The sequence below is a fragment of the Pelophylax lessonae genome (assembly GCF_965119305.1).
Source record: "Pelophylax lessonae genome assembly, chromosome: 2".
In the NCBI taxonomy this organism is placed as follows: domain Eukaryota; kingdom Metazoa; phylum Chordata; class Amphibia; order Anura; family Ranidae; genus Pelophylax; species Pelophylax lessonae.
The window spans coordinates 256,135,328-256,150,277 of record NC_138769.1 but is presented as its reverse complement, the minus strand read 5'-3'; the positions used below and the strand labels follow the sequence as shown (position 1 = coordinate 256,150,277).

At 41.9% G+C, this 14,950-nt stretch overlaps 1 protein-coding gene across 1 annotated transcript in view; it reads right to left on the bottom strand.

Moving 5' to 3' along the window:
• The window catches only part of PLXNA2 (plexin A2), a 539,737-nt gene that overhangs the window by 109,122 nt on the left and 415,665 nt on the right, over positions 1–14,950 (bottom strand). Inside the window, exon 16 of the mRNA XM_082245705.1 lies at positions 13,445–13,612. Coding sequence (XP_082101831.1) covers positions 13,445–13,612 — 168 coding nt within the window. The remainder of the gene's footprint in view (positions 1–13,444; positions 13,613–14,950) is intronic.

Below are 14,950 nucleotides of genomic sequence, written 5' to 3'. Positions count from 1 at the left end.
CAATCTTCCTAGCGCTACCCCGAGTGTGGCTCGGGGTTACCGCTTTTGGCTCTAAAATCTAACCCCAAATCACGCTCGGGAATACCGCTAGGAAGGTTAAATAGCTTTCCATATAGGTTTTCAAAATTCACATCAATCAACAGTAGTCTGAACAAATCATAAGATTTAGTAAAAAAAAGTGCAATTTTTCTTTATAATGAACAATAAAATGCCCATGTTATCCAGAGCTGCGACAGCCAAGATCTCCTAGTCTTTGGCTAATAGGCTGTTTGTGGGTGTTTACATCACTGAACGAACAATATGCTCAGAGTATCAAGGATCTATATGTTTTTAAAGTTAGTAGCTGCATACAAGTGATATGACTTCCCTGATAAATCTATGAATCTACAATGATACAGCCCCTCAGCATGGGACCTAGATGTTGGTGGATATTACTGTAGTAGCAGTGCCCTACAACAGTGATTTTCAGCTTTCACAAAGATCTCACAGATATGGTACATGCGTAATTACATTGGTCCAAGGTGGACCAATGTAACTATGCAAAATTATTCATGCTTGAAATCCTGTGATGGACAAATGAAAAAAAGAATCCGTAACTAAAAAAATTATTGACTCTGGCAACGGGACCTATAAAAGGGGCTGTGGACCAAAACCAAGCTTAGACATGCCATTCTACTTAGGCTAAAGCTGGCAATACATGGATTCAGTAGGGACTGGATGGACTTTGGATCCATGTATGACCACTGCGGTTGAAGAGAAATTGATTTACTACGCTGGTAAATTCCAACCACCCTGTTGGAAAATTTCTGCTTGATCAGCACTACAGGCTTTGGACTGCAGCTCTGTTCAGTGTATTCTGAAGGCGGGCAAGTCTACCCGCTGTCAGAATACAAAGACACAGCAAGGAAAATTTTCCCATCCACCTAAAATGTGTGGATCGGGAAATCAGGTCAGTTTTTTATACATAAGAAAACAACAAGAGAAGGGTGCACCGACCTTGTGCATTACCACTTAAAGGTTATTAAAATCAAAGAAGGGTAGTGATTTTGGCTCTGAGGAAGAGGGTCCTCCCTCGAAACGCGTAAACCACATCAGGTTTTGAGGACGCCATCACGCTATCCAGCAGTAGAGAAATGTCCTGGAAGCGAGCGGTGCCCATTTCCTATATGCTTGTTCATATGCTACGTTTGTGAGTATATTGTACGCTACCCTTCTTTGATTTTAATAAACTTTTAAGTGGTAATGCACAAGGTCGGTGCGCCCTTCTCTTGTTGTTTTCTTGTAGTGCCTTTTGGATACCCTTGGTCCTGAGAGGGGCAGCAAGACCACTTCATTTGTGTCATAAAACCGCTTAGAAGATTCACCTTCCCGCATACCACTTGAGCGCAGGAGAGATGTTGCAGTTTTTTTATATATGGCCAGCCTAAGTTTTATCAGTGACTTTTCCTTGCAATGTTTAATCACTATTGCAGAATTGAATAGGCCATTCTATCATTTAAGTCTGTAGCCCTTCCATGTGGGTTGGTCACCCTAGAAACGAAATGAATTACACGATTAGTCTTTTACCAAAGATCTTAGAAAATATCCTGGCATCAAGGCTAACAGGGAATATAGGCCTTACATTACTTTGGATACTTACTGGACTTTAATATCAGTACACTGAGCATCTCCAGCACTGATAAACTAAGTAAATGTTAAGTAGCATTGGCAGGAAAAACAATGATGTTTAAAGTCTCTAAGATGACCTGTTATTTGGTAATTTATACCTGGCAGAAACAAAAATAGTAACCTAATTTAATCCACTTTTTTAAATGATGCACACTGATGATCATATAGTTCTTGCAGGGCAATTTGATTTGAAATGGAAAAAAAATACATATGTATACTGCAACAAATGTTATCTTTTTCAAAGAAAGGTGACAATGAGATATGTGTAGACATTAGTCATCAGTCCTTGTGAAATAGGCCTGTAGACATACATGTATATCTCAGATTTATTATCTCAGGGCCAGGGAAAAAAAAAAAAAAAAACTTTAGACTTGTTTTAGAAATTGTTAGGGTATGGGTTGCCTTTTTAGCCATCCATTTACTGTAACTGCCAAATATAGAATTTCCAGAGTAAACTTTCTCAGCGTCATACGGGTATTTGCTTAAAATGTTTTATGTGTTGCTAGGGAAGTCATGAAACTACCCCATTATACATCTGTAAAGGTAATCTGCACACTACAAATCTGGATGCACTTTCTTCAATAATTTCCTAAAAGAATGGTGCCTTATAAAACATCAAAGCAGTAATGAAGAATCCTAAAAACACCTCAAAAAGAAAAAAAAAAAAGATTCAAAATATTCATCATCAACAACAAATAAATGGATCCATTTCATGGCAGTTATTATTAATGTATGCTCAGTATTATGCATTATATAAATTAATACTCAGCTAAATATACATTATATAAAAGGTTTTACCATATGTACATAAGTAGCCTTATAGCTAACAAATCACCGAAATTGTCATACTAAAGCATATTTGTAGCTAAGACACAGTTTAAAGTTGTTGAAAGGTACACAACCATTTTCACTATCACAACATAATTTTCTGAAAAACACTTCATTCACAATAGGCAATTTAACCTGCCTCATTTATTAGTCTGTGACATGACATAGTGCCACATCTTGCATACAAAATGTTTTTATCCAGCAGTAAAGTAGTACAGACATATATCTAATTTCTAAATTGCTACCATGTTTGCTTTATGGTTGCACTTGCTTTGAAACTTGACTTCAGTCCAAACAATTTGTTAAAATTAATGTTAGCTGGATATTTGGCATTCCTGGCATCGCCTTGGGTAGCTATTCAAAATGAGTGGCACAGCAAGGCAGCAGTGTTCAAGAACATTCATTACCACGCATTTCTGCAATGCAATGGTACGACTGGGTCCTTATATTTTACAATATAAGGTGATTATCTGCTGTGATTGGAGATCACTGGAGATTTTAAACTGTAAGTGAACAACGTTTTTTTCTTATACCGCACCATTCTTAAACAACAGTTTTTTTTTTGTTTTTTTATCCAAACATATCCAAATCCAATCTCCTTAAGCCTTGTACACGCTACTAGTTATTTTTTTCATTTAACCCAGCAGGGCTGAAGGAAAAAAAAACTGATAGCTCAGGAGGAACTGCTGTACTTACAATCCAATGTTAGTACAGCAATCTCCCCAGCTGTGCTATTGTGTTCTGACAGGGGGACCGCCCCCCACCAGAACTCTCCAATCAGTGATTGGCTGAGAACGCTGATAGGGAGCAGATCGGCAGACCTTTTTCAGCCATGCCCATTTGACAGAAGCCTGCCGAACTGCCGCCTTCTGTCAGACTGACTGCACTACACATGGGCAGGACGCTATGACGCCGGTACGCTACTGAGCCGCGGCAACTTTGTAACTGTTATTGAATGCCCATGTATCGTTTATTCTTGTAAGTACGATTTCCATAAACTCCTACGTCTTATCAACGGAACATCACTATATGCTGCTTTATTGTTTTTTTTTATGGTGGCCTTTCCCTACATGAGTGCTTAGGCGCTATCTAGAATACATCAGTGGTATCTCTAAGGAGGAGTGGAGAGGAGTTTATTGATCTCTTAAGCTGAATTCAGCTGACCATCTTTCTACATGCTTCATATTTATGGAGGTCTGGTAAGCAGCCCCTTTGGACACTGTGGCATGCTATCATTCACACGAATGCTGGTGATGGGTTGCCATCCTCTTTTATGGACTATGAAAAATTCATGTGTTTCATGTTTAGCGCTGCATTTGGACCTTTCATTTTATATTGTTTGCTATCAACAAATTGATGCTGGCTGCTTTTATGTTTTATTCAGGAATTTGTTTTCTCTCTAGCGCAGATATTTTGCATTGTTTTTTCTGCACTACACATGGGTCGAATGTCGGCTTGTTTCTTTTGAACTAGGCTTAAGTTCCAGAGTCTCCTCTGTTGTTTACAGCCTGACTTTAACACTAGCTGATAGGGGGGCATGGTACCAGTAGCACAAACAAATGTGTAACCTCTGTTTATATACGGAATCAAGGTGTTCAACAAGAAACTTTATACCTTTGATTTTTTTTCTATTGTAAGAAAAATATTGGAAACAGTTGATTTGAACTCAAAAAGTGAAGAATGTTATAGGGAACATATAGAAGTGGTAATCGTGCTTATACAGTACCCTGAAAATTGTACCTTTTTGTCTGGAATTTCTCTGTGAAAATAGCAGTGCACTTCCAGCTGTGTGAGAGTGCCTAGGGATTCCTGTGCCTATAGTCTCATGGCTCACGTCTGGAGTCTCATATCTGGAGTGTGAATCTCAGGCACTGCTGCCTCTGATTGCTAGTAACAGGAGTGAGATCTGGTGATGTCACTTGACTCTACCAAGATGGGAACCTCCACACAGAGAAATAGTGAAGAAAACAACAAGATAAGTCAGCAATGGGAAAGGATCAGCCGCAGGGTGGTGTCGTCTACCACTGTTCGTAATAAAAGCTGAGCGTCTGCTTAGCCGCATCGGTTGTTATTACAAATCAGCCGTCTGTCGGCTCTAAAAAATTGGACTGTGGTGATGCCTTCACAACCATATGAAGCAGAATGACGTACAGGTATGCATTTTTGCGGCAAGTGGTTAAAGCACTCCATTCCCTAGTGCCCGCATGCAGAAGCGAACGCATACATAGGCCGTGCCTGCATATGTAAACAACATTAAAACCACACATGTGAGGTATTGCCGCGAACATTAGAGTGAGAGCAATAATTCCAGCCCAAGACCTGCTCTGTAACTCTAAACTGGTAACCTGTAAAAAATTTTAAAGTATCACCTATGGAGTTTTTTAACTATCGTAGTTTTTTAACCATGTGAGTTGCTGTTGAACCTTCATTAAATGTAACCATATTGCTACACTTAGAGGCACCTCTCTTCTCTTTTATACTTTGTAGCTCCTGCTGGATTTTGCTTCCAATCCCCTTGTGATGGCTGCCATTTGTTGATTGGCATTTTATAATTTCACAACCTATCACATTATTATAATATTTTTATATGGACTATAAAATGAAGGACTTATGAATAAATAGTTGTGGAACGCATCATCTAAGTTTCCATTATTTCTTATGGGGAAATTTGCTTTGATATAAGAGTGCTTTGGATTACAAGCATGTTTCAGAAACAAATTATGTTTGCAGTCCAAGGTTTTACTGTAATTTTCTAGTAAAAAACACATATTTTTACATATATGAGAGAAATGTAAGAATTGGCCCGGTTGACAAGTGGTTAACCACTTTACCACCGGAGGATTTTCCTGCTAAAAGACCAGGGGTTATTTTGCGATTTTTTACTGCGTGACTTTAACGGACAATCGCGCGGTCGTGCGACGCTGTACCTAAACGAATTTCACGTCCTTTTTTTCCCACAAACAGAGCTTTCTTTTGGTGGTATTTGATCACCTGTGCGATTTTTTGATCACACGCTATAAACAAAAAAAGAGCGTAATTTTTGCAAAAACAACAATATTTTTCACTTTTTTTTATATGAAATTCCCCCAAAAAAAAATGTAAAAATCAAAATTTTTTAAAATTTTCGGCCAATTTGTTTTACGCTACCTATGTTTGGTAAAAAAAATCGCAAAAAGCGTATTTTGATTGGTTTGCGCAAAAGTTATCGCGTTTACTAACAAAGGGAAAGATTTTTGTCATTTTTGGTGTTTTTTTTTTTAACGAGTAATGGCGGCGATCTGCGATTTTTTTTGCGGTACTGCGACATTGCGGCGGACAGATCGGACCCTTGACTGACATTTTTGACACTTTTGGGGGTACCAGTGACATTACTGCAGTAATCAGTGCTATATATATGCACTGTTACTGCAAAAATGACACTGGCAGGGAAGGGGTTAACAGTATTGGACAGGGAGGGGTTAAGTGTGTCCTAGGGGCGTGATTCTAACTGTGTAGGGACAGGTCTACTAGTGTAAAAACAAAGATCAACAGTTCTACATAGTAGAACTGTTTGATCTTCACTTTTACACAGGGAGAACTGACAGGTGGCTTGTTTACACAAGCCGCTCTGTCTTTCTCCCGCTGTAGCGGCGATCGTAGTGTGACCGGCGGACATCGGGTCCGCCAGTCACACTCCCGCACTCCTCCGTGAACGAGCCGAGGCGGGCGCGCGCCTCGGCGGGCGCGCGCCCGCCCGCTATTGGCTCTGGAAGGAGTGACAGGCGAGCGACGTAGACCTACGTCACTCTGCCTGGCCGGGGCCGACTGCCGCAGTAAATATACTGTGCGCAGTCGGCAAGCGGTTAAAGGGACTGCTAGGAGGACCCATCGAAAAAAAATGCCATAGAATAAATAATGTGTTCATCTAAAAGGTTTTATCAAGAGACAGATGATGTCAAACTAATCTCTTTTTTTGGACTTTGTAAAAGCATTTGGTGCAGTTTCCCAAAGGTGGCTAGTAAGTAAATGAAGGTCTATTGCTCAGAAAATTCAATTTGCTAATTGATGGAACTCTTACTTTAAGACTGCATTAAGAGTGTGTTGATCAATATTTTTTTTCGTTCTAAATAGTTCAAGGAGTTTGCATCAGTTAATGAAATATCCAAACCTGCATAAAATGCAAAGCAAACCAATGACAGCATCCAAGAAGCCCTAGCTATGAAAACTGCACTGTTGCAGGAAAGGCCTCCTCAGTCAAAGTTGCACTGTGGCACCTGTTATGTGTGTGGGGTAAACGTTCTGACAATAACTCATTACTTATACTACATAACAATGCTAACATAAATGACATGTAAGGGATTACAACAGTCATGTCTGATTATAGATTCATTTTTCTACCTGACTTGCTTGAGGCAGAAACTCAACCAACAAGCAGTTTTTAGACATCTGTTCAAACAAGAAGGCATAAATATCCCCTGTGTACTGCATTTTTTTTTGTTAATGAGAACCCTATTTTCTTGGTCACATAACACCTACAGAACAAAGGGTACTTAGAATTGGTCCCAGTGCAGACATTGCAAAGATCAATATTTTGCCTGATTTGATCCTTAAAGTGGCCCATGTCATTCCTTTTGACATCCCATCTAACAGTACCCTGTCCAGAGAGACTGTGATAAATGGATTTTTGTAAAATCTTACCGTAAAATCCTTTTCTCTTAAGCTCATTGACAGACGTAGTCCTCGTTGATTAATAACAACTCGGGTTATACTGCCCTCTACAGGAGTAGGACTAGACAGGAAAGAAAACGTTCTGGCCACACCCTAGGGGCAGTCCCAGAGGGTATATCCTCTCACTTCCTGCTACAGCAAATCAGTTATGTCACAAAGCAGTGTTTAGAGAATTTAACCCAACCCAACTCAAAAACAGAGGGGCGGGTACTACGTCTGTCAATGAGCTTAAGAGAAAAGGATTTTACGGTAAGATTTTACAAAAATCCATTTTTCTCTGTCGCTCATTGACAGACATAGTCCTCGTTGATTAATAACAACTCGGGACGTCCCAAAGCAGTGCCACAAATGAGGGGTGGGATAACAGAAATCAAATCCAGAAGGCCCAACCGGAGCCAACCAGAAGCATCAAGGACTCATCGAGCAAAAAGATGAGACCTAAGTGAAAAAACCCAACAAACCCTCGAGGTAGACCAACGGTCTCCTCAAATTGCGGCCTGCAAAACCTTGCGGCCAAATGAGGCATCCGACGATGCCATCACATCAACTTTATAAAATTTTGTAAAGGTATGAACCGACGATCAAGTAATCGCCTTGAAAACCTGGACCCCTGACGCCTGATGGCGGTAGGCCCAGGAAGTACTGAGCGCCCGAATAGAGTGCGCCTTAACAGGGAACGGAGGATTCCGACCCTTACATAGAATAAGCCTGTACCACCGTCTGTCTAATCCATTTGGAGATAGTCGCGGCAGACGCAGGCAACCCCTTTCTGGGGCCATCCGTGATCCCAAAAAGTGAATCCGTTTTACGGAACGATTCCGTAGTCTTCAGGTATACCCTGATTGCCCGAACTACATCCAAGGAATGCAACGCACATTCCTGAGGATGATTGGGCTTAGGACACAAGGAAGGTAGCACAATATCTTCATTCAGATGAAAATCTGAAACCACCCTAGGAAGAAAGGATGGCTTCGGATGAAGAACTACCTTATCCCTATGAACCACTAGGTATGGGGAATGGCATGATAATGCAGCCAGTTCTGACACCCTGCGTGCAGAAGTGATAGCCACCAAGAAGGCCACCTTCTGGGATAATGTAAGCAAGGGAATATCCCTGATCTTTTAAAAGGGAGGTTTCTGCAGAACCGACAAAACCAAATTAAGATCCCAGGGCGGTAAGGGCGCGCGCACTGGCGGAGCTAAGTGCCGCACCCCCTGGATGAAATTCCGCACCAAGGAATGAGTAGCCAGCGGCTTCTGAAAGAAGATTGCTAACGTTGAAAACCTGACCCTTGATAGTGCTCAAGGATAGTTTCTGCTCAACCCCCTTTTGCAGAAAAGCCAAAATTCGGGTCACCAAATAGGTACGTGGGGGAAATCCCAACGATTCACACCACGCAATATAAGTCTTCCATGTGCGATAATAGAATTTGCTAGAAGTCGCTTTCCTTGCTTTAATTAGAGTAGGAATAACTGAAGCTGACAACCCCTTGTCCTTCAGAACCTGGGTCTCAATGGCCAGGCCGTTAAAACCAGCGACTGTAAAGCACGATGGAAGATCGGTCCTTGAGACCGCAGATCCTCCCTGAGAAGAAGTCTCCAAGGAGCGTCTGCGACTAGCCTGCCCAAGTCGGCGTACCCGGCTTGACGAGGCCAGCCCGGAATTACCAGGATAACTGGAGTTCCCTCCACCTCTATCCTGCAGAGAAATCTCAGCAGTAACTTGAGAGGGGGGAAGACATACAGTAGCTGATACTTCCCCTACGGGGCGCTCAGCGCGTCTGCTGCGTCCGCTAGAGGATCGCGGGCGCGAGCCCTGTTGAGCCAACCTGCCAACAGATCCATATCCGGGGTGCCCCAATGAAGGGACAGCTGGTGAAATACCTCTGGATGAAGAGACTATTCCTCTTGATCCAGAATCTGACGGCTGAAATAATCTGCCTGTCCACCCCCGTGATAAATATCGCGGAGAGAACTGGAACAACTGTTCCCCCAATAAAGAATGTTGGCCACTTCTATGGCCGCCAGGGCACTCTTGGTGCCCCTTGGTGATTGACATAAGTCATGACCGTGGCATAGTCCGATTGGATCCGAACCGGACTGCCCTGGAGCTGCTCGGTCCAATAAATCAGACAAAGTCTGATCGCTCTCAGTTCCAACACCTTTATCGGTAACCTGGAATTTATCAGAAGAAATGACTTCCCCTGGCTGAGCATCGGAGACCGAAGCCACCAGACCAGAGCCTCCCTGGTCTGCTCGCTCAATCGGATCCGATTGTCCAGGGAATCGGGATTCCGATTTCATGTGAGAAGAATCTCCTCTTTGGAGAATTTGGGCTAACTAGACAGAAAAAAACTGATTTGCTGTAGCAGGAAGTGAGAGGATATACCCTCTGGGACTGCCCCTAGGGTGTGGCCAGAACGTTTTCTTTCCTGTCTAGTCCTACTCCTGTAGAGGGCAGTATAACCCGAGTTGTTATTAATCAACGAGGACTACGTCTGTCAATGAGCGACAGAGAAAAGCATTTCACTGCTCCCTTTCTCAAGTCATGGGCTTTCTAGGAATTCCTAGACTAAAACTGTGAAAAGTTTGTAAAACTCGGTTTAAAAAATAGAAGTTTAGGAATTTCAAAAAATTAAACAATCATACTAAAACACTAAATCAAGACGGCTAAAATAGACTTTGAGAGACAAATAGCGGAGGATAGTAAAAAAAAACCAAAGAAATTCTTTAAGTATATCAACAGCAAAAAAACTGGGGCAGAGCATATTGCACACATAATTAACGATGATGGGAGGATGGTTACAGAGGACACTGAAAAAGCAACCGTGCTGAATGCTTTTTTCTCGTCAGTATTTACACAGGAAACGGAGGGGTACACTGACCATGACGGTATGGTTAGTAGTAATACACAGGACTTGTCACTATGGATAACAGAGGGTGAAATCAGGGAAAGGCTGGACAAACTTAACACAAACAAATCACCAGGCCCGGATGGCGTACATCCGAGAATACTCAAGGAACTCAGTAAGGTTATATCCAGACCACAGTTCCTGATCTTTGCGGACAGTATTAGGACAGGAGATGTACCAGGGGAGTGGAGGAAAGCAAACGTGATTCCGATATTCAAAAAGGGTCAGAGGCATATACCGGGAAACTATAGGCCAGTCAGTCTGACCTCAGTAGTATGTAAACTTCTGGAGGGGATGATAAGGGACTATATTGTAGAATATGCTAAAGACAACAGCATCATCAGTAGTAACCAGCACGGGTTTACAAATGGGCGTTCTTGTCAAACCAATCTCTTAACATTCTACGAGGAGGTGAGCTGTGAGCTAGATAGGGGCAGACCAGTGGATGTGGTGTACCTAGATTTCGCTAAGGCGTTTGATACAGTTCCCCACAAGCGCTTAATTTATAAAATAAGGTCTGCAGGTATAGACAGCAGGGTTTGCTCTTGGATACGCAACTGGCTAAAAGGGCGTATCCAAAGGGTGGTAATAAACAGCGCATACTCAGACTGGTCTGAGGTAGTAAGCGGGGTCCCCCAAGGCTCAGTCCTAGTACCAACCTTGTTCAATTTATTCATAAATAGCATTGAGGACGGGATCAGTAGTTCGATATCAGTTTTTGCTGATGACACAAAATTAGGCAGGGCAATAACAGCACAGCATGAAGCAGATATCCTACAGAATGACCTGGACAAAATAACGGAGTGGGCAACGACTTGGCAAATGAGGTTTAACGTAGAGAAGTGTAAGGTTTTGCACTTGGGGACTAGAAACATTAAAGCACAATACACGTTAGGAGGGGAACCCTTGGGGGAATCAAAAATGGAGAAGGATCTGGGAGTCTTGGTTGATGATAGACTAGGCAACAGCTTGCAATGTCAAGCGGCGGCTACCAAGGCTAGCAGAATATTAGCATGCATAAAGAAAGAGATGTTTTCCAGAGATAAGACTATAATCCTTCCACTTTATAAAACTCTGGTCCGACCGCATCTGGAGTATTCTGTCCAGTTCTGGTCGCCAGTCCTCAGAAGGGATGTGTTGGAGCTGGAGAGAGTACAGAGAAGGGCAACTAAACTAATTAGGGGACTGGAGGACCTTGATTATGAAGAGCGTCTCCAATCGCTTGATTTATTCTCCCTGGAGAAGAGACGCCTGAGGGGGGACATGATAGCAATTTTTAAATATCTCAATGGGGATCTCAGCTTAGAAAAAAAGCTGTTCAGTCGAAGGGATTGCATGAGGACTCGGGGGCACACAATGCGATTAGAGGAGAAGCGTTTTAACCTCAGGCAACGTGGGGGGTTCTTTACTGTTAGGGCTACAAGATTGTGGAATTCTCTACCACAAGAAGTGGTTTCTGCGGGTAGTATGGTGGCTTTCAAAAGACTATTAGACGTACATCTCAAAGAACAGAACATTCAGGGGTATGTGAGATGATTACAGCCACACACACCTACACAGGTTGAACTGGATGGACTATTGTCTTTTTTCAACCTCACCTACTATGTAACTATGTAACTATGTACTCACCTAGATGGCTGCAGCACCAATCCCAGCTGCAGATGCCCCCCACTGGCTCTACACCGAGAAATGAGAGATCAAAAGCTGCTGATAGCTTAGTTCTCGGTATTCAGTCTGCAGAGAGACAATGACTGTCAGGCACCAGCTCTCTGCTCTGGAGCGCTGGGCTGTGCAGGGGGGCGCCAGTGGCTTGCTGAGTCTCCCAGCAGCTCGCTTAGAGGCTGAGTTAGGTGCCGGTCAGGCATCTGGGTGGATGCAGCTTTGCAGAGCCTGGACTGGCTCAGTGACGTCTCAGGAATACAGAACGAACTGCACTCCTGTGATCCATAGAAGTAGGCCCAAAATATCTTTGGTCATACTTCTTCTTTAACTTCAGAAGTCAGATCTGCAGTCTGTCTACAGTTTTTCATTTGTTAGGAAAAGGTGAAGATCACTTTAGGTTTAAAGATGAATGTAAATACTGGTTATCTGTAAAGCTTGTTGCAAAGTCAAAGAACATGCTTGCTAATAGTTAGGAGTACAGTTGTAGAATAAAAGCATCATGAATTACAGGAACACTACATTACTGAGCAAGTAATAAAGCCCACCCTCTGGATATCTCAATAAGCTGCAGGAAAGGGTTCTGATATCCAGGTCTGTCTGGACATAGCACATGCTAATCAAGCAGTGATCAGAGCAAGGCATCCATTTCTCAATGCTGAGGATGTTATGCAGACAATGAATGTAGCAACAGTTTTTAGTATGATAAATGGAGCTATCACCACATTAATTTAACTATAGATAGCTGCAGAAAAGGGGTCGGCTATCCAAGTCTGTCTGGACATACCATGTGCTAATCAAGTAGTGATCAGATAGAGGCATCCATTTCTTAATACTGAGCTTGTTATGGAGAAGGTGGAGCTTCGTCCACCACAGATTCTAGAGTCTTACTACAGCCGAAATTCCAAAAAAGTTGGGATGCTGTGTAAAATGTATATAAAACCAGAATGCAATGAATTGCAAATTTCATGAACCAATATTTTATTCACACTAGAGATAAACTGTTTAAACTGAGAAAATGTACCATTTTAGGAAAAAATAAGGCAGTTTTGAAATTGATGGCATCACCATGTCTCAAAACAACCATAAACATCCTATTTTAGGCTGACGTTATACAGTTGTAGACTGAATGGTGTTAGCCCTGCTCATTGTCTTTTGCTAATTTACTCAACCACTCCCATTATTTCCAGAGCACATAGACTAAAGCTGGACATAGATGGATCGAATCGCAGCCAATTGGGCAGGGTGCGGCCAAAATTAGATCCACCTATGGGCAGGCTGGTTGTACTGAAGTCGAATTCATTGATTGACCTGGGTACCACCAACCTGTCGGATTTTTTACATGTGATTACTGCCAGCAACACTGAATGTGTTGATGGGAGAATTCAATGATTTTCTTGCCTTCTACCCGTGGAAGGAATTCTAATCCACATAATCTGTAGGCTGCTTTATGGAACAGGGAGGGCTAAAGATAATACGGTCAAAGAGCACAGGACAGAAGAAAACAAATAAAAAAGTTAATTGTCTTGAGTTTTAGAAAATGTATTCATAAGCCAAATAACATATAAATATTTTCTTTGACTGTGCTTGAAAACAGGAGCACATGGGACAAAAAATAAAAGAACATTTAAACGTATTTAAATTATTTTCCAAATATGGAGTCAACATACCTGGCAATGCTCCACTCAGGTTCAATGCGGAGGACTTTGGGGTCATCAATGTATTCGAACTGTAGGTTGCTCTCTATCTGGGCTCTGTCCACGTTGACAAACACATGAACTGGACCCACGCCATATATAGATGGAGCAGACACACAAACAATTTCGTTAAGGGACCTCCTGTAACATGAAAAAGTGGAAACTTTCACATTTACTATTTATAGATGATTTACTCATTGTTGTTTTCATTGAAAGAGGTGGTATGTTTTTGTTCTTTATTTTTCTGAGCTATACGTTTTTTGGTTATATTTCTTTGTAGTCAGGGGAAAATGATACATTGTATATGAATAGTATGATGTTAAAGCCAACAATAGGATTGAAAGTTTCTATCCTTTTAAGAGCAGGCTAGTTGTACTATCGATTGACTTCAATACAACTAGCCTGTGGGATTTTTTTTTTTGTTCTATCACTGCCTACGGCTATAGCTGCCAGCAGTGATTAGTGTATTCTGATGGCTGGCAAACTTCCTGCTGTCAGAATATAATAGCACAGTGGGAAGGATTCCCCCATCAACACTGACTGTGTTGATGGGGGAATCAAGCCATTTTCTTGTGGACTTCTTGTGGGTTTTTAGCCCTAATGAAGAGGGAGTGCTGAGCCTCAGAAACGTGTTGGCTGTTACAAAATAAAAATCTTTACAAGGTCTATATAAGCTAGTATGGCGCTCCCACCCTTTCAAAACATCAATACACTCCTCTAGAGGTCCAGCAAGATCCACAGTTGCTGGTGAGCAGCCTCTAGGACCGCAAACCACCCATTGCATTATTACGCATCTCTAGAAGGTTTAGCGCTCCTACATCACAAAGATAACATTAATAAATATGTACATGTTTCCACTGAAACAATACCTCAATACAAACAGTTTAGTATTGTAAAATGATTTATACATTTTATTCATGCATGCAACTTAGGATTACCCAACTGCTAAAAGTTGCCTAAGGGCTCGTTCACACCACTTCATTGGAGTAGGTCTATGTAGATCAATGAAAACTCAACACCAGCGCAAATAGAAAACAGTTCCTTTTCATATGCTTTGTTCACACTACAATACTGCCTTGGAGAGGGTTGTGAAAAATCCAAACAAGCTGACTTTATGTGCAACAAACCACACCTAGCCTCATGTCACTGCTGGTCATCGCACCACTGTGGTGTATAGCAGTGAACAGATTGTAATTTTGTGACCTTTGAATAAAGTTTAAAAAAGTTAACAATACAAGGCACCATCCCCAACACAACGGACACACAGCTTAGCAACACACAACAGCCCGTACCCATTTTAGCATGCAAGATGATGTGAACAAGCCTTAACACTTCAACAGAGAACGAATGTTGCCCAAGGTACATGTGTGGGAGAATGCAATTTTGCATATGCCTTATGGGATAAATATGTAAAACTTTTAAGGACAGCAATTGTTAGCTCCCTGTCTTTGATGCTCAGAGCTAAAACACAATAGTCCT